The 19,970-nt window shown below is 42.1% G+C and overlaps 1 protein-coding gene across 1 annotated transcript in view; it reads right to left on the bottom strand.

The window, feature by feature from the left end:
- ryr2a (ryanodine receptor 2a (cardiac)) overlaps window positions 1–19,970 on the bottom strand; it is a 612,110-nt gene that overhangs the window by 328,957 nt on the left and 263,183 nt on the right. The window contains exons 34-36 of the mRNA XM_069936123.1: window positions 16,912–16,998; window positions 14,023–14,249; window positions 12,036–12,831 (exon numbers count right to left, since the gene is read on the bottom strand). Of these exons, the coding sequence (XP_069792224.1) occupies window positions 12,036–12,831; window positions 14,023–14,249; window positions 16,912–16,998 (1,110 nt within the window). The remainder of the gene's footprint in view (window positions 1–12,035; window positions 12,832–14,022; window positions 14,250–16,911; window positions 16,999–19,970) is intronic.

Raw genomic sequence — 19,970 nt, 5'->3', positions numbered from 1 at the left:
GTTTACCCAAGACACTTGCTTTCATCAGTTTCAAAGAGTTTTCCCTGGATTGCACTTTTCAGTTACTTGTCAGTGTCCCACACATTGCCTGACTGACTGAGCTGTTAACTCAACTCTCTCTTTTCCAACTGAAACTCCAAAGAGAGCATGTGACTCATGTCTTGCAAAACCCCCACCTTCTCCAGCAAACAACAGGAGTTCTTTCTTCTGCTCCCATCTGTTGTTATCTTAAGGCTTTTTCAGGTGCATTCTCTGCTAAGAATGCACCTGAAGAAGCAGAACCGGCCCTTTAAATTACAGTTCAGGTGGCAGCATTGAAACCGTAGTGCTGGCCACCTGAAAGGACAGCTTTGTCGGGATGCGCATCTGAGCGCATTCCAGCTCCTGACCCTTGGGCTGTCAATTCAGGATGGTTGGTTGTCAGTTGGGACAGCCAGCATGGGCTATCAGCACGGGGATGTCCCACACGGGACTTCCCTACACTAATCCCGCTGCCCCACTCTCTCCTCTCTCACGGATTTGGAGCAGCCAGCGGGGGAGGAGGCTGGAGCAGCCGGCGGGTGAGTATGGGGGCTGGAGCGGCCAGCAGGTGAGTATGGGGGATGGAGCGGCTAGCAGGGGAGGAGGCTGGAGCACCAGTGGGGGAGAAGTAGGGTGGAGCAGCTGATGGGTGAGTATGGGGGCTGGAGCGGCCGGCGGGTGAGTATGGGGGCTGGAGCGGCCGGCGGGTGAGTATGGGGGCTGGAGCGGCAGTGAGTGAGTATGGGGGCTGGAGCGGCCAGCGGGTGAGTATGGGGGCTAGAGCAGCCAGTGCTACTTACCATGGGAGGATCTCAAGCATTTCTTTTTGCTAAGGCAGAAGACCAGAGCATATTCAACAAAGTTATCGAGATGTTCGATGAACACCGTTCACCAAAGAAAAATGAAACCTTCAAGAGGTACGTGCTTCACTCAGTGAAGTATCAAAGGAGAGAGCTTTGATACTTTTTTTTAACAGCCTTAACATTAAAAGCAGAGCATGCAATTTTGGATCCCTGCAAGATTCAATGATCCGCGATCAAACTGTGTTCAGGATTATTGATAAGAAATTGAGAGAGAGGTTGTTGCTAGAGACAGAGCTTACCTTTGCTGGAGCTGTGAAGATAGGCCATGCTAGTGAATTAGCTCTGCATCATGCGAAAAAGTTTGGTGATACTGTAAAAGCCAGTGAAAATGAAGGCATAGTTATAGCCAAGACACACAAACAAAAAAATGAGATACAGGAACCAATAAAAAGATGGAGAGACATTCAATTGTAAACGATGCAGCACTAAGTATCCACCAAAGCAATGTCCATCTTATAGAAAAGTAACAAGGGCAAAGGATAGAATCATTATGCAAAGCAATGTTTTTCCAAAGGGAACGTAAACAGAAGTAGAAGTGTACAAACCACAGAAGACATTATACACTCTATAGAAGAAACTGCACTCAGTGATACACTTTCGTGGGCCTGGTGGTGCAGGAAGTGAACAGTGTCAAGCAAGATAAATGGACTGTGTCATTGCATAAAAATGGAACAAGTATTCCTTTTGAGTTAGACACAGGGGCAAAGGTCAATTTGATCTGTGAGTGCGACACCAGGGCAATGAAGATAAAGCCATACATCCATGCAAATCCTGTACGACTCAAAGCCTACAATGGACAAAGCCATCAACACAAAAGATACATAAAACTCAAGGTGAAAGTTAAAGATAAAGAGCACTACCTCAGATTCACAGTAGTCCCAGATGGACATTATTCACTGACAAAGCATGCCAAAACATAAACCTAGTCAAGAGGGTGTATCACATTAACAATGTCTTTGCAAAGAACAGCTAGAGGAAATACTGGATCAATTTCCTGGCATCTTCAAGGGGTTTGGATTTCTACCATTCACCTATAAGATACAATTAAAAGAGGACACAAAACCTGTAGTGTATGGCCCGAGGCAGGTTCCAGCGTGACTAAAAGAAAAGCTCAGGCAGGAATTCGACCAAGAGAAGGCACTAGGGGTCATAAAGAAAGTGGAGGAGACCACAGAATGGGTGAATTCAATGGTGTGTGTCAAAAAGATCAGTGACCTGCACATGTACATGGACCCAAAAGATTGGAATGCCAATATAAAGACTTGAATGCCAATATAAAGAGGGAACATTATCAGATTCCAACCAAGTGAGATGGCTGGTGCTTAGGTTTTTACTAAATTGGATTCTGGCATGAAGATAGCACAAAACACTTAATACACCGTTTGACTGATACTCCTGTCTGAGGACGCTTTTGGAATTTCCTCAGCTCCACAAATGTTCCACAGGATAATGGAGTACATCAAGGAGGGCATAAATGAGGTATGTGTGTACATGAATGACATGATCCCATGGGGACCCACACAAAAACAACATCAAAGTGCTACATCCAGAAATATGGATTAAAGTTAAAGAGAGAAAAATGTCAGTTTGGTGTGAAGGAAATCACCTTTCTGGGAGATAAACTGTCAGAGGCAGACATGAGCAAGGTGAAAGCAATTTTAGAGATGCCCAGACCCACTGACAAAAAAAAAAGCACATTGAGAGTGCTGGGAATGATCAATTTCATTAGTAAATTCATACCAAACAGTCTTCCAAAACAATGTACCTAAGGAAGTTGTTACAGGACAAATGTGAATCAAAGTGAACAGACAACCATGAGGAAGAATGGAGATGACTGAGGCCATTCTAACTTCAGAACCTGTACTTTTGACATTCTCTGATACATCCAGAAAGACAAAAGTATCCAAGGACGCTTCAAAAGATGGAATAGGTGCCGTACTACTTCAGGCCGTGGGAGGACATTGGAGGCGAGTCGCACATGCATCAAAGACGATGGCAACATCTGAATGTCGATATGCACAGATCAATAAAAAGTATCTGGGTCTGGTCTATGGACTTGAGAGATTCCACAGTTATGTGTATTTGTGGCAGAGACAGAACACAAGCCATTAATAGTGATAATCCAGAAAAATCTCAGTGAAATGCTGCCGAGAATCCAAAGACTGAAGCTACAATAGTATAACTCTGAATTGGTGTACACAGCAGTATCAACTGATGCATTATCCAGGGCAATGACGCAGAGTGAAGCCCCCAATGGGAGTTTCATAGAGACAGATGTGAATCTCCATGTGAATCTGATCACTGAATATCTTCCCGTATCTGACATGAAATCCAAGCAGATCACAGCTGAAACAGAAAAGGACATAGTTCTACAGAAAGTCATCAAGAATCTGAATGAAGAATGGCCTAGATATGAATGTCAGAGATTAGCTAAGTGTTGTCTCTGGGCTTCTACTCAGACAGAGCAGAATTATCATTCCTCAATCACTGCAGCAAGAGATCCTGAAAAGGGTGCATGAGGGTCTTCTGGGAATTGAAAAATGCAAGAGGAGGGCTAGAACTGCTGTTTATTGGCCAGGGATAAATGCTAATATTGACAGTATGGTTTCAAACTGTGAGACTGGTCTGAAACATCACAGAAAGCAGACAAAGGAACCCATGATAATAACTGACGTACCAGCAGAACCATGGCAGAAAGTTGGGCTGATCTGTTCCACATGGATGGAAAGAATTACTTGCTGATTATTGATTATCTATCAAACTATCCAGAGATGGTGCTGCTTCCTAGCATGTCTGCTGTTTGTGTGATCAAATATATGAAAATGATTTTGCAAGACACTGAATTCCTCAAATTGGACCATGGTTACAGTTGTAGAGAATTCCAGAATTTTGAAGAAGTATATGATTTCTGACATGTGACTTCAAGACCTCTGCATTCATAAGCTGAATACAAAGATAATTTCAGATTTGCTATATCATGTAAATGGATTTTACTGAATTTAGCATTATACATATACTGTGTGGAATGGGCTTCCGGGAAAAGTGGTGGAGGCAGGGTCAATTTTGTCATTTAAGAAAGAGTTGGATAAGTATATGGATGGGAGGGGGATGGAGGGATCTGGGCAGAATGCTGGTAAATGGGATTAGAGGAGGGTACTTGGATCAGTGCAGACTAGAAGGGCCAAATGGCCTGTTTCCGTGCTGTAATTGTTATATGTTATGGTTATAGTCAAAAGGCAGAGCTGATCAAGGAGTTCACATAGTTAAACAGTTGCTCAAGAAAGCACTAGACAGTGGCTCAGATGTGTATTTAGCTCTCTTGAGTAAAAGAGCTCCACCACTTGAACATGGCTTCTGATGGGATGTAGACTACGCCCCACACTTCCCTTCTCTGCAGACCCAAATAAGAACCGAGATGCCAAACAGAAACAAAAGTATCTGCAAGGGAGACGAAAGGCAAACTATGACAAGTCAGTGAGAAGCTTAGGGCCATTGGCACAACATGACACAGTGAGACTCTGAGATTCCAACACTGGGGATAAAAAGGCTACTGTTCTGGGAGAAGTAAATCCAAGATCCTACACTGCCAGAACAGAGGAGGGTCAAATACTGAGGAGTAATCGAAAGAGCCTGCTGAAAGCATCCAAGATACTGCAGGATTCCACCTGTACAGAAACAGAGAAAATACCACCCATACTAGACACTAGTGGTCCAGCAGAGCCGACACAAGCACCTGTGTTAAGAAGATCCACATGAGTTGTTAAAGCACCTGACAGACTGAATCTATAAAAGAAAAGGAATTGGACATTTTGTGTTGTTGATGTTCATCTGACATTTGTGTTGAACTTTAAATTGCGACTGCTCGGCAGGACAACTTAAGGGTTTACCCAACAGACTATTGTATTTATCTAGCATCGCAATCATATTCAGCCACTACTCATGAATATTATACAGATTTTGTGTACAATAGTAATTAAGGGTGGAGTTAAGTACAAAAAAAATGGTAAGTCCTTGGACTTGGATTGGGTTTTAATTTAATACCCAAGCACATATCTAATGTATGTGATAGAAAGTGTCAATGAAACATGCAAGACTAACTGCAAATCACTTCCTAAATGAAAATTGATTACCCAGAGTGATGGCCCACTCACATTAGAATGGTTATGAAATCCATTAACTATTAATCATTTGTCCAAGGACATTTCTGATAACAGCGAAAGGCATCAAATTCAATTGAAACTGACTATTTGCTTTTTGATGAGAGGAAAGGGAACAGAATATTCAATTTCATTTTAATGTAATGTACATACTTATAAAGTTAAAGTACAAAGTTTCAATTTTATTTTTAAAAAGGAATATATAAATTCAGAATTTCAGTTGAAATCTTCAAGGAAAGACCAGAAGAATAATCTGTACAGTTTCCCATATGAAACAGTATATTGGATGCTTTGAAAAATACCACAAGTCTCTATTAGAACCATGGAATACTAGAGCATAGAAACAGGCCCTTCAGCCCACCTAATCTGTGATGAAATATTAGGGCATTTAAGAGACTCTTAGACAGGCACATGGATGAAAGAAAAATAGAAGATTATGAGGTAGGAAGGAATTAGAATTTTGTTTGGGTAGGAATACGTATGTTGGCACAACCTTGGGGCCGAAGAGCCTGTACTGTGCTGTGGTTTTCTATATTCTATATGTGCTTCTGACTAAGCTTCCAGAGATGAGACAGTCATGAAAGACCAAGAGACCTGCAGTTTATATGTTGGTTTGAGCTTGGGTGCCAGAGGCCTAGTTTCATTGACCTGCCCCTGGACCATAGGCCTCCCTCTACCCCTCCCATCCATGTACCTACCCAAATTTATCTCCAATTGTTTTTATATCAAGTCCACATTCACCATTTCAGCTGGCAGCTCATTCCACCTCTCACCACTGTCAATGTGAAGAAGCTCTTCCTAATGTTCCCTTTAAACATTGACCCTTTCGCCCTTAACCTTTGTCCTTGAGTTCTTGAATTGCCCAACCTCAATGGAAAAAGCCTGCTTGCATTTATTCGATCTATTCCTCTCAGATCTATTCCTCTCAGATCCATTCTCGATATTCATGAAAATTGTAAGTGTCAGCCCCTTGTAAGGAAGAAATTGTAAGGAAGAAATTGTAAGGAAGAAATTAAATGAAGAAAAACAGCAAACAATGAATAAGCAACAAATGAAACATCACCTTCAAATCGATGTGTGGCAATAATTATTATTAATAAATGCCTCAGATCATGTGGATTCAGCACTCCACTTTACAGTGAGCTAATTGGTGTGTGGGAGCACACTAATGCATTACCAGTTAAATGGTGTCACAGATCATTCCTGCTCTGCTGCTGGTAACCGGATTCCTTGCTCTTAGTCAGCCTGCTGGCATTTCCCAATCACATACATGTTTTTTTTTGTCATAGACCCTTGTATTTGGCTTCTCCTCTTGTGGCTTTCAAACATTTTACATTCTCCCCATTTTTGTCAAGCCCTCAATCCATAATGCTGTCTCATCTTACCAGCCTCCTCTGGCACCCAAGCTCAAACCAACATATAAACTGCAGGTCTCTTGGTCTTTCATGACTGCCTCATCTCTGGAAGCTTCGTTAGAAGCACATATAGAAAACCACAGCACAGTACAGGCTCTTCGGCCCCAAGGTTTGGCCAACATGCGTATTCCTACCCAAACAAAATTCTAATTCCTTCCAACCTCATAATCTTCTATTTTTCTTTCATCCATGTGCCTGTCTAAGAGTCTCTTAAATGCCCTAATATTTCAGCCTCCACTATCACCCCTGACGCAGCATTTCAGTCACCCACAACTCACTGTGTAAGAACTTACCCCTGATATCTTCCGTAAACGTCCCTCCCTTAATTTTGGACACGCCCTATCATATTTGCTATTCCTGCCCTGGGAAACAGGTACTGTCTGTCCACCTTATCTATGCCTCTCAGAATCTTGTACACCGCTATTAAGTCTCCTCTCATCCATCTATACTCCAAAGAGAAAAGTCCTAAATATGTTAACCTTGCCTCATAAGACTTATTTTCCAATCCATGCAACATCCTGGTAAATCTTTTCTACACCCTCTCCATAGCTCTCACATCCTTCTTGTAAAGAGGCAAACAGAACTGAACACAATATTCCAAGTGTGGTCTCACCAGAGGTTTGCAGAGTTTCAACATGATCTCTCAACTCTTGTACTGAATCCTCCCACCAATGAAGCCCAGCATCCCAAAGGCCTGCTGAGCTGCCTATCAAGCTGCGCAGAAACCTTGAGAGATGAATGGATTTGGACCGCTACTCTGTTAAGCATACACTTCATTAATGTTGCAGCCTTTCTCCTCAACTTTGATCGTAATTGAAGTGAGAGGAGGTGATGAATGATGATGACATTCTGCCAAAGAAGAACATTGTGATATTGCTCTTAGTGGTTGTGTCAAAGGTTTTCCACCTGAAATTGTACTCTGTTTCTCTTTCCACAGAGGCTGTCTAACCTGTTGAATTTTCCCAGTTTTTCCAGTTTTTATTTCAGTTTTACTGCATTAACAGGTTTTTAAAATTTTAATTTAGATAATGCTTTTGCAAGATTTGACCACAAAATCTCAGGTTACATGCTTGCTCAATAAAGAGGCTTCCTGTTGTTTTGTAAGTGTCCAGCTACCAGATGAGGTGTTAAACCGATGCCTGTCTTTGCAGGGTGCACGATGACAGTTTCAAAAAATCTCCAGAATTGCACACTTGCTGCTGTGAAAATTCCTGATGGGTGTTGTAAGGTAAAAACATCATGAGATGGGACCGGAGAAGGAGTCACCCAGTACTAAGGAGTAACAGAATGCAGATGTGACCTTGTACACTCAAGATAAGCTTTGCACTAACAAGAATGATGAGCAGCAGACTAACAAGAGAAGGGTAGCAACAGCTAATTCATTGGACAATGTAATGGTATGATAATTTACTAAGTGCGTGTCCTGGGGTATAAAAAAACACCACTTGCTGATATCGGGAGAATGCGCCTTCTCCAACTAACACTGTTAATTGTAAGTGTTACAATCCGGTAATAAAGAACCTTGATTTCGACTCAGTCTGGTGTCTGACTCACTCATTCTTGAACAAAGCAGACCTAACAGTGTCCACGTCACGTGCAACTTGATCCAGGGAGTCACGAGTGGTTGTAATGCTGGAATCTGGAGCAAAAAGATAATTCGCTGGTGGAACTCACTGGGTTCAGGAGGCATCCATGGGAGTGAAAGGTTATTGTCAACATTTGTAACTGTTTTCTTCTTCGTGATTTATGACAAAGAGTTTCAACCCTGAAATGTTGACAATTCCTTCGCTCCTCCTCCCCTTCATCGTTGATGCACAGAGCACTATTTTCTAAAGTCTACCTCTTCGTATCCTTTCTGCCAGGCGGGGAGAGAAATCAGCAAACTGATTCTGATTGGCAGGGTTTATGTTTGGGTCTTTTAAACTTGTGTTCACTTAAGTTTAGATGAATGTTTAAATTTAAAAATTTTAAAGCATTTATTTACAGCATGGTAGAAGCCAATTCCGGCCATTTAAACCTGTAATTTCACCCAAATTAACTTAAAACCCTATATATTCTGGAGGAAAGTGGAACTCCCGGGGAAAACCCATACAGAAATGGGTACAAACTCCTTAAAGATAGTGCTGGATTCAAACCCTAGTCGCTGACACTCAATGCTCAATAGCTCAATAGCTGGTCTACTCATATAAGTCTCATCGTCTGAGACTTCAACAATTTTCCCCTTATCCTCAACTGACCCCTGGTACTGTACTCCACTCCACGCCCACCATGATGCTAACTCAGACTGAGAAGAAGACATTTCATTAGAGAATGGTGAGTCTATGGAAGAAATTCTAAAGCTAGACAGATTCAGATTCAGAGAATCAAGGAGAAAGCTTGAATAATGTGCTGAACTTGGATGATTGGCCGTGATTATACTGAGTTACAGAGTAGGTTTGAAGGGCTGAATGGTTGACTTTGGGTCCTATTTTTTATGCTCTTAATTTTTTTTTAAATTTTAAATTTAGACATACAGCACGGTAACCGGTCCTTTTGGCGCAAGAACCCATTCCGCCCAATTAACCTTCAACCCTGGTACATTTTTGAATGGTGGGAGGAAACCAAAGCCCCTGGCAAAAACCCATGCAGACACGGGGAGAAGATACAAACTCCTTACAGACAGTGAGGAATTGAACCCCAGCCCCGATCACTGGTGCTGTAAAGGCATTGCGCTAACTGCTATATCAACTGTGCTCCCTTTTATATTTTGATGATCTGTCATTACAGTATAGAGTGTGACTCAAGAATCCTTTCCTTGACTCAAGTTACCCATTACCCGACACCTCAAAATACTTTTGACAAAGATGACATTATGTTAGAATATAAACTAACAGCCACACTGGGAGATCCACACCTATGCATGAAAATCAACTTTAAAAGCGGTTAGTATCGCAGTCAGCTCAACACTGACTGAGAGAATTTTGTATATTCTCCCAATGAAATGCCTGGGTTTTCTCTGGTGGCTCCGGTTTCCTCCCACCCTCCAAAACATGCTGGGTTGGTAGGTTAATTGGGTGTAGTAGGCCAGCATGGGTTTCATGGACCTGAACAACCTTGTGTTTTTGTTTCTTAGTTAATTTTGTGCCTGTCTCTTTAAGAGAACTATTGTTTGTAGAGACTATGATGTAATATGTCATAATATCCACCCAGACTAAGTGCTTGTTCTTTTCTACAAGATGTGAAGGAAGCATGAGCACGAGAAATTTTTCTTTGAATTTTTCTCACTTTATGTTTTTGTATCTCTCTATATTTTCTATCTTTAGATACCTTTTATATCTCTATAAATCTTTGTATTTTAAAAGCAATCTTTAGTTAATGCTTTTGTTATGACAACTTTTAAGTAATTAGAGTCTAAAGGACTATTATAAAGTAAATGCTTTGTACGAAAGGCTTGTGGCAAAGCTAAACTAGATGTTTATCTGAGGCAGGCAGGGTCTATAAAGAATGGACAGTAGGTGGCTATTTAATTGAAAGCAGAGTGTTGGGTAAATGGATCATCTTCAGATTGGCAAACAGTAATAGTAATGTATCCCAAGGATGAGCACTCTCGATGTCTCTATTAATGACATGGATGAAAGGGCCATGCATTTCAGCCAGATTTGTTGATGATAAAAGTTAAGTGGGTGAGTAACTTGTGAGGAGGAGACAATCAGCCTGCGAAGAGAAACATACACATTAAATGGGTGGGCAAGAAGTTGATGAAAGAGCATAATGTGGGAGGTTATCCAATATGGAAGGAAGAACCCACAAATTCCTATTTAAAGGCTGTGGTACAAATTTATCCGATAATCTTTGTGCATGAAACACAAAAGTAAAATGTAGATACAGCAAGGAATGGATTGTTGGTCTTTATTAATGCCAAGGACTTGAAGGAATAGGTTTGATACAATTTTACAGCAGGCGACTGAGACTGCAGCTGGGAGTAGAGCTTTGGTTTCTAAAGTTAAGGACTGATCTTGCATTGGAGGCAGTACAAAGACAATTGACTGTGTCAATACCTGCGATGACTTGGTAGAAAGCTGAGGCACGCAGGGTCCATAAAGACTTGAGTTTAGAAGAATAAGAAGTGAACTTATGGAAACAATGAAGATTCTGAGGGAAAATGCAGATCGTGGGAGTATAGCTTCAGAATAAGGATTCACTCATTTCAGATAAAGATGAGGTGCTTTTCTTTTCTTACAGTATCCAGTCTATCTACAATTCTTGGCCCTTGACCTATGGAGACCAAGTCATTTAACATATTTAAAACAGAGAATGGAAAACATTTAAGCTGCAAGAGATTTAAGGGGTGGAGGGAGAAGAGGAGCAGAGAGGGGGTGAGTAAATGATGAAGTAGGATCGAAGGGCTGATTGACGTACTCTTGCACCTGTTTCTTACTTAAATTTAAATATTTTAATTTAGACATGCAGCACGGTAACAAGCCATTCGGTCCATTTGGCCGATGAGTCTGTGCCGCCCAATTTACACCCACGGTATGTTTCGAACAGTGGGAGGAAACCAGAGCCCCCAGGGGAAAAGGTACAAACTCCTTACAGACAGCGCGGGATACGAACCCTGGTCCCAATTGGTGGTGCTCTAAAGGCCTTGTACTAACCGCTACACCAACTGTGTATTTACATTCTTGTTAAAAATGAATCGATAATTATCTCAAAATTCTGAAGTAAAATATCAACAGGTTGAAATGATATGTAAAAACAATACTGAAACAATGACTTGCCTGTTCATGGCCTCATGTACTGCCAGGATGAACCACATCTAAATTGGAGGCTCGACATCACATATTCCATCTTGACAGTCATTAATCATCATTATTGACTTCTTCAATTTCCAGAACTATCCCACCCTTTCTATCTTTTCTCCCTTCTCCCTTATCCTTCTGGATCCTTTCCCCTCTTTCCCCGACCATCACCTGCACCTTCCTTCCTCCAATCAGAGCAGCTTTTCAACCCTGTCCCCTCCCCATCCCTTCTTTCTTCTTCCATCCCACCTGCATTCACCTTTCACCTATGCTCCTCCTCCTCCCCCCCCCGACCATCTCCCCCACACCCACACTTCCTTATTCAGGATTTTTGCCTGATCTTTGGCATCCCTGAAGAAGGGCTTATGCCCGAAACGTTTCTATTGATGCTGCATGACCTGCTGTGAGTTCCTCCAGAACCTTTTCGTGTTGATCCAGTTTTCCAGCACCCACAAACTTCCTGCTTAACCAGCAGTAAAAACTCCAAGAAGGGCCCCAGAAGGTCCCCTGTGGCTGCAGGCATTGTGCAAGAACCTAACACCAGGCTGGCTCATCACATCTCACAGCAAACAATGAGAAGCTGGAGGGGGAGTAGATAAGGCAGCATCCATGGAGAGAAAGGGTTGGGACCAACCTTTGAGACTAAACCGGGAAGGGGTGATACTGCATAAAAAGAGGAAGGGGTGGGTGTCTGAGGAAGGGCCAGAGGTGATAGGAAAATTGATAAATAAACATGGGAGGTGCTGGAGAGACCATCATCTCTCATAGTCAAGAGTGCATCAACATTGAACTAAGTGTTACCTGAAGTTTCACTGGCTCAGGGAGCTTCATCTGCAGTAACCCTTGCTTTGGAACATGTTCACCTTTGATCTCCTCGTCGCCTCCTTCGGTTTTCCGTTCATCTTTCGTTACATCCTTCTCAGTCTTCTCCTCACTTGCCTCATTGTTGTCAGAAAATACGCTGGACTCGATCAGCTGCAAGACATGCTTCAGGTCCTCGCTGCCAAAGATCCCCATAATGAGGAGGGTGTAGAAAAGCTTGATGAGGGGCACGAAGAGAAACTTGGTGCTGCCACCAACGGGATCACGCACATGAAGACTGCCTTCCTCCACTGCTTCTGTCAGCATTTCAATCGTCTTGGCCTTCAGGATGTCCAGTGGAAATTCTGGACTGTGTTGGAAGCACTCGCCAGTCACAGCCACAAAGCTAGCTGAGGAAAACTGCATCCGAGGCCTGAGAGAGGTGCTCAGACCCACTCCCGGGACAGCGTGATTTCGACTGCCCTCTGGAAACAAAGTTATGCTCTTGGTTTCATCTGTCATGGGAACGATGAATTCATTGTTCATCATCAGCCTGGAAGTGGCATAAGTGTTAAGATAAGTGTCAATGAGTAGATCATAGTAACCTGTCCGCAGAAAGCCAGGTACATATTTGTTTTCTATGGCGTACAGCAATTGAGATTCATCCACGTGGCTGCAAAGGGCATGGGCCACTCGGTTATTGCCCAAAGCACACACTGCGGAATACAAACGCAAGGTATGGTAGTGAAATTTCAGCAGGTCCTCGTGCTCGGTGAGTTCCAAGATATCCAAAGCCCTACATATCATAAAGAATCAAAGGAGAGGTTAATGCTTAGTCACCATAATTCCTGTGCAAGCCTTCTGCCTTTTCTTTAAAAGTTACAGTATTCACACAGTTGGAGAAGGCCAGTACAACCCGATGAAACAACGTTATCCGGGTCCTCAGTGCAAAACAAGCAGACACACAACCAGTCACAACACACGTGCAGATAGACAATACACATGCAGGACAAGTATTCCTACATACAGACAAATAAATAAATATGGAGAGTCTCGGATGGTTAGTGTGAGCGGTTCCTTTGGTCGTTCAGCATTCTCACTGCCCGTGGAAAGAAGCTGTTTGTTCCTCAGCCTGGTGCCGCTGGTTCTGATCCTCCTGTATTTCTATGTGTGCAGTTTAGGTTGTCATATTATAGGAATGGTATAATTAAGTTAGGTTGTTGCCCAAACTGGAGTGCTTGAGTTACAAAGACTGAGACTGTTTTCTCTGGAGCGAGAGGTGATCTTATCAAGGATTATAAAATCACATGGGACAGAGATAGAGTAGATTGTCACAGTCTAAGACGGGTTTAAGGTAGGTGTGAGGGGAAAGTTTTGAAAGGGATCTGAGGGGCTTTTCCACACAGAGAGTGGGGGGGGTGTGAGCTGTCAGAGGAAGCGGAAAAGGCAGGTACAACAATTAAAGGACATTTGGACAGGTACAAGGTTAGGAAAGCTTCAATATGTGATGGGCCAAACACAGGCATTAGGAAGAGAACGGACAAGTTGGGGCCATGGGTCTTTTGCTGTGCTGGAAAACTCCATGACTCGATGAACCATACTTTGGGGGCAATACATAGAAGTTCTAAAGGAAAGGGACACCGGCCCCACTAGTTTACACTACACTAAATCTGTCAATCTTATCCTTTGCTCTGCTAAACCAACCTCTGCTCTATCCCTTTCTTAACATAGACGAGTTTAGTCCAGACTTGTAGTGCTTACAGCTTTCATACTTCCCCTACAGAAGCTGAAGAGAGTTTCCAAGCTGTGTGTGTCAAAACACAAATAGGTCATTAAATGGATTATGTATTTTATATTCCACGAGTAGGAATCAAGATGTTTATGTCAGTTGTGCTTCATTATTATTGTCCACAATTCAACCGGACGCTTTATGAAATGTTCACGGGCTACCGAGTGGATTACCTCAGTGAAGCTCTTGAATGCTCACCTATTCTCTTCAGGAATATGTAAAGACATGAATCCTAAAGGTTCTGTACATTGCACCTGCCATCCGTGGCGGTCACTAACACGACTGACGTCCACCTTTAAGAACTCATTCGGGACTCGGCTCCACAGCACAGGAGTGAGGTACTGGACGTGAAGTCGAGGAGGACATTGTGGTGTAGGGTTGCTGCGCTCGCTTTTAAACAACCCCGCTGAGAGCGGCATGACATTCTGGAAATAAACAGGCTCAAGCTGTAGTGGTTACTTGGAATAGGATCAGAATAATTACTCCTCACAATAGCATGTTACCAAAGACCAAATAACTTGCTTTGCCTTTCAAATGTCCCCTGGCAAAATGAAATGCTGAAGGTCATCTAAACTGCGCAGAGCTGTCATGCAACATTTGATGAAAGGTCATTAAATTAAAACTTAAACTAGAAATTAAAAGTTCTTTCTCTCTCCCCTTGTTGCTCATTAATGTATTTGTTTCATGCTTTTATTCCATTGAACACATATCAATTCAACAAATCACAAGTACAGAGTGGATTTTCAAAAGTTGTTCTAAAGCAAATATGGAAACAATAAAAAATGTTCATGAGGCAAGAGAGGAAACAAGTTAGGAGTGAGCTCTCATCTTGTGGTTTTTTTTTGTGTCCTGACTTCTCTCCTTTCTCTTGCTTGGACGATGGGACATGGGGTGGCTGGTCACAGTTCAGCCTGAGCAAAAGGGAAACATCAGTGAAGGAACAGGTTGACTTGGTTTCAAGATCTGTGACAGACAGGACAATAATTCAGAAGGCACTGCCTATGCACTTAAGCAATGATGAATAATATCAAATTAACCATATGTCAAACAAAGACCATTCTATGTTTGTTCTCACAAAAGCTTTATTACTGTGAAATACACAGGGCAGCAAACAATGGGCTGTGTAGTTTCTTGAATTCCAACAATTTCACTCCTTCTTTTACAGGTGACCCCTCCAATGGCCAACCTTCTCCAGCAGCCCCCTTATAAACACCTCTCATGTTGATCAATCCAGCTTCCTCCAACCAACACATCCAACTCCACACTATGGTGAATATGTTGAAACATCTCCAAGATTCTGGCCTAGAATTTAATGACAGCCATCTTGTAGTGACGAGGGAGCATGGAAATTTGGTGCATGAGCATTCTCCAAACGATGGAGTGACTGGAAAACTGTATGCTAGTGGGACCAGCCCCACCATCACTGCAGAACTGAATAATGGGGCGGCAGACACACCAACACTACTGAACTGAATGTCAGGTCACTGGCCTCACAACAATGGAAAACTGATGTTGGAACACAGACCTACCCAACAGTGGAGAAGTGAAGATTGGGGTAATGGTCTCACCAGCACTGGGAAACAAGGATATCAGAGTTCTAGCGTAACCAAAACGGAGGAACAGAACTTCAGGACATCAGCCTCACTGAGGCTGGGCAATAGAATGTCAGGGCACCAGCCTCACTAAGGCTGGGGAACAGAATGGCAGGGCGCCAAGGACGGGGAACAGAATGTCAGGCTCCGGCCTCACCAAGACTGGGGAAGATTAAGTTCAGGGCACCAGACTTATCAAGGATGGAGAAAAGAAGGTCAAGGCACCAGCCTCACCAAGGCTGGAGAACACAATGTCAGGGTACCAGTCTCGCCAACACGGGTCAATTAATTAATTGAGACACGAGAAACTTCAGAAGCTGAGATCCTAAGAAAAATTAGCTGCCAGATGAGGCTCATCACTAAACATCAACTCCTTCTGCCTGCACAGATGCTGCCTGGCCCCACTGAGCAACAGCTTGCAATTGATGTCACTATCCAGATAAAAATGGTCATCACATGGTAAACCATAATCATCCACTAGATGGCGATAGATTCAATAAAATACCATTGCTGCCAGTTATAATGCAACAAATGAACCAACGCCATTAACGGCCCGTAGACATGACATACTACAGGTGCTGGAATCCGGAGCAATAAAAATCTGTTGGACGAACTCAACAGTTTAAGCAGCATCAGTGGGACGATAAGAACTGTCGACATTTCAGGTGGAACCCTTCACCGAGACCGACAGTGACTTGCACGTCAAAGTTGAAACCAATTCCAGATTCAAACTCCGACAGCAGCTTTGCAATGCACTGTTTCAATAGCTCATGAACATGATTTAAAGTGGACTATAAGTTCATAAATCTAACCATTGTCCTTGGATTACCATTGCTCTCTTTTTTAAACCAGTGGTCGGAAAATAACTGATAACAACTGGTGATGTTGGCTATGGGGCAAGAGTTAAACTGATGAAAAGTTTAAAATATGACAGGTTTACAAAGATCAACACTGCAGATTATTCCTATTGTTTACTTGGAAGGTGGTGTGAAAATTACTACTGTATCACTGGTATTTTAAAGAAATTAGAGTGCTCTCGGAAACAAAAGGGAACCTGGTTTTGAATTTTCATCAGGAGCAAGTTTGATCTGGAGCTAATATTAATGTTAAAATACAAAGCTATTGCTTAAGTGCTGTCCTCATCTGCTCTACGTGTCCAAGTCATTCCTAATTAGCACTTCTCGTGATACACTGAGTTTGTATCCTGAAGCTGATCATTAAAATGCTGAACAGCAAATGTCCTTTGCCAAAATTAGAATGTTTTTTTTTTACAAAAATTCAGAGACAGTATACTCTACAGATGGATTGTGTGCATGGGTAAAATGGCAGCAAATTTGGGATCTGTATATAAATTTGCATTGTCATGTTGCAAAGATTCAATTAATTAAAATGTGAATAAAACTCTTTTATTTGGGGTACCTTTAAACTTATCAATTCTACACTCTTGTCCCAGTCTACAGGCAATGCTCAGTGGATGCACGTACTCATGACTTACCTTGACCCTTCCTAGTTCAAACTGGAACACATTGGGACTGGTGGCTTGTGCAAATACCGCTGCGAATAGTTTAGTGCTTGCTTCTACCTAAATACACAAGTATAATAACGTTACTGCTGAAGGAGGTTTCAGTAAGAATCCGACCAACATTAAAAAAAACACATCCTGGTTTTCTGTTGGGTCATTCTGAGTGCATTGAAATCATTAGGATGCTACAAGAAGCTGAAGATACACATGTGGCAGTGTTTTACTTATCAGGAAGCATTGGATCAGTATTTTCATCGTGCTTGTTGAAACCACCCAGCTAAACGGACCCAGGAACGGTGAGCACTTGTATGGGATAACCACACACCTTAGTCTTGCAGTCTGGAAAACAGATGATCCAACCAACCGATTGGACTCATCACCCAAGAAGCATCTCTGTCACATTGTGCACTAGAGACAATCATGGTATTCAAACAAATTTATACTTCAGTTTCTAACAACCGCCTTGTGCTATTTACATTGTCAAAGATCAAAGTACTGTACTTAAGAGTTATACATTAGCGAAAAGCCCAAGATCATGAATAAATAGGAATACAATCCATTCTACCCACTCATATTTGAAGGAAATGTATAGTTCATTTTAATCTTTCAAAAAGTGTAGCTCATACAGTGATTGTGAGGCTGTTTAATGCAAACCACCCTGTAGAAATCCAAAGAAAGGTACACTTCAGGAAATATATGACATGGCTTTCCACTGATCACTTGTAGACAAAACCAATTTGAGAAGTTTTCTTTATCAAAAGCCAAGATAAGATTCAATCACGTACTCACAGATAAAAGCACTTGAACAACAAAAATGCCTGCTGCATTAATCCTCTGTATAACAGAACAAGCTTACATTTATCAAAACTCTCCAAACTGGTTAGATAATCATATAAAATTCATCTCATGAAAACAAGGATAAAGTGTATTTTTTTCTTAAAATCTATTTTTTCTGGAACCCAATATTGCCTTTCATCTAACAACATAATGGCTAAATACAAGCAGTACCATTAGATAAGCTCTGAATATTGAAGGGTTTTTTTAGACATACAGCACACTAATAGACCCTTCCAGCCTTTGTGCCCATGCCAACCAAATATCCCAATTAACCTGCTACCCCCATACATCTTGAAGGGTGGGAGGAAACTGGAGCATCCGGAGGAACCCCACACAGACACGGGAAGAATGTACAAACTCCTTACAGATAGTGCGGGATTCAAACCAGGGTCTCTGGTGCTGCAATAGCTTTGCACTAACCACTACGCTAACGTGCCGTGAGTCAGCCCCTCCTCTTCCAAAGCCTCACCTCAACCCCGTCCAAAACTTGCCCTGGCTCAGATCATCGCCCAGAACAACATGCACCTCCATGGCCCCAGGCACCACCTCCTTCACACAAGCATCTCGCTGAGTCATGCCGCCACCCCAATACCCATTTCCATGGCTCCCATCTCCTTCATGCAGGGCATGCTAGACATCACTGTGAGCCATTCCATCATCCCATTGGCCAGCTACGCCATCGCATCGCAGAGCATGAGGATCACGGTGATGCCTATTGAGAGCACTGTAGGGTTCGGGCTCGCCATTTGGCACCTCTCTGACTTGTGCTCCTTTTTATTTCCTGCCCCCATGTGAAACCAGATGGTTTATAATTCAATGCTCTAATTCCTGGTCTTTATGATGCACAAACTCCAATAACATTTCCTAATTTTCTATGGGTTGGGGTAACTAGGCATTTCAGTCAATCTGATAAATCAGCATGACCCCAATTAAGTCTGAGTATAACCACAGCAACTTTGCCTTGTAACATTTGGCAGCTCTGCCTCAGTGCTGTTGACTATGGACTAGCCTAGATTCGCAGACTTGCTGGACATGAAGCTTACCTTCTGAGGGACTCTGTGCACTGGTATGTCACCTGATTGACATCAAATGTATTCTATGGTACAAAAATCCTTTGTCACCCGGTTAAGTTGAAAATGTTTCGGTTCATTACATGGTGTCGCTGTTTATTCAGCTGATATGAAAAGCTGGGAGTGTAAAATCTATTTAAAGTTTCATCGTCTCCGGTGCAGGTGGATTCCTTTGTTTTCCTTCACTCTGGATTTTCACTTAAAACCTTCACATATTCCACAACTTTTCAGCACCCTAAAGTTGAGGGGAATCCTCAATGCCAGGACTTCTGAGATCTTGTAAAATTCACAAGCAGATAAAGCATCCCGCAGCAAGTACTGTAAATAAATGTTTTTTTTAAACTGGACCGTTAATGACATTTTGGTCGTCAATGTATTTACATGGTGTTTTACCAGAGGGTTATGGAAAAGGAATTTTGAACGGAAACTTACTCATTTCAATTTTCTGGGAGGGATTCCCATTCAAAGGGACCATGAATCAGGGCTTGACAGTTTGGTACGGCTGCACATCACTGACTAATGAACCACATCAGGAACAAATATGAAGCTTTGATATCTTCACAGTGTACCTATGCACTGCTCCAAGTATTTGATAGATGACTCGAACTGAGCAAACAAATTGATTAGACATTGATCTGGAAAAATACTCTTCCAATCCATTAGATGGAAGAGAGCTTAAATCCCATTTGTTAGGCTTTTCCTGCATCCATCAAGTCACTTTGCATGTTAATTATTTGCAGATTTTTTTTAAAATGATGGATGGTGTGGGCATCAGTCGCTCCATAACACAAGGAATTTTCTGAAATGCAATACAGTGGGATTGATGGCTTATAGCTTACTCAGTGAATTCACATGCCTTTCTGAGATATATATGCTGCAAAGGTTTTCAAACATCACCGCTCTGGCACATCTTCCAAGTTTACAACTTTCTAACACTGGACAATGAAGATTTTGCTTCCTGATCACTTTGGGGTGTGTTTTATAGATTTTGGGATGATGATCTTGAAATTCTACTCAGAATCTTCCTATCATTTGCCATTTTTTGGATATGACCTGTTTTATGATTTCCTGTCATATTTTAAGTCTACATAGAACATAAGAAATAGGAACAGGAGTAGGTCATCC

The sequence above is a fragment of the Narcine bancroftii genome, chromosome 4 (genome assembly GCF_036971445.1).
Source record: "Narcine bancroftii isolate sNarBan1 chromosome 4, sNarBan1.hap1, whole genome shotgun sequence".
Taxonomy (NCBI): domain Eukaryota; kingdom Metazoa; phylum Chordata; class Chondrichthyes; order Torpediniformes; family Narcinidae; genus Narcine; species Narcine bancroftii.
The sequence above is the reverse complement of the archived record's forward strand: the minus strand, read 5'-3'. Positions and strand labels throughout refer to the sequence as shown.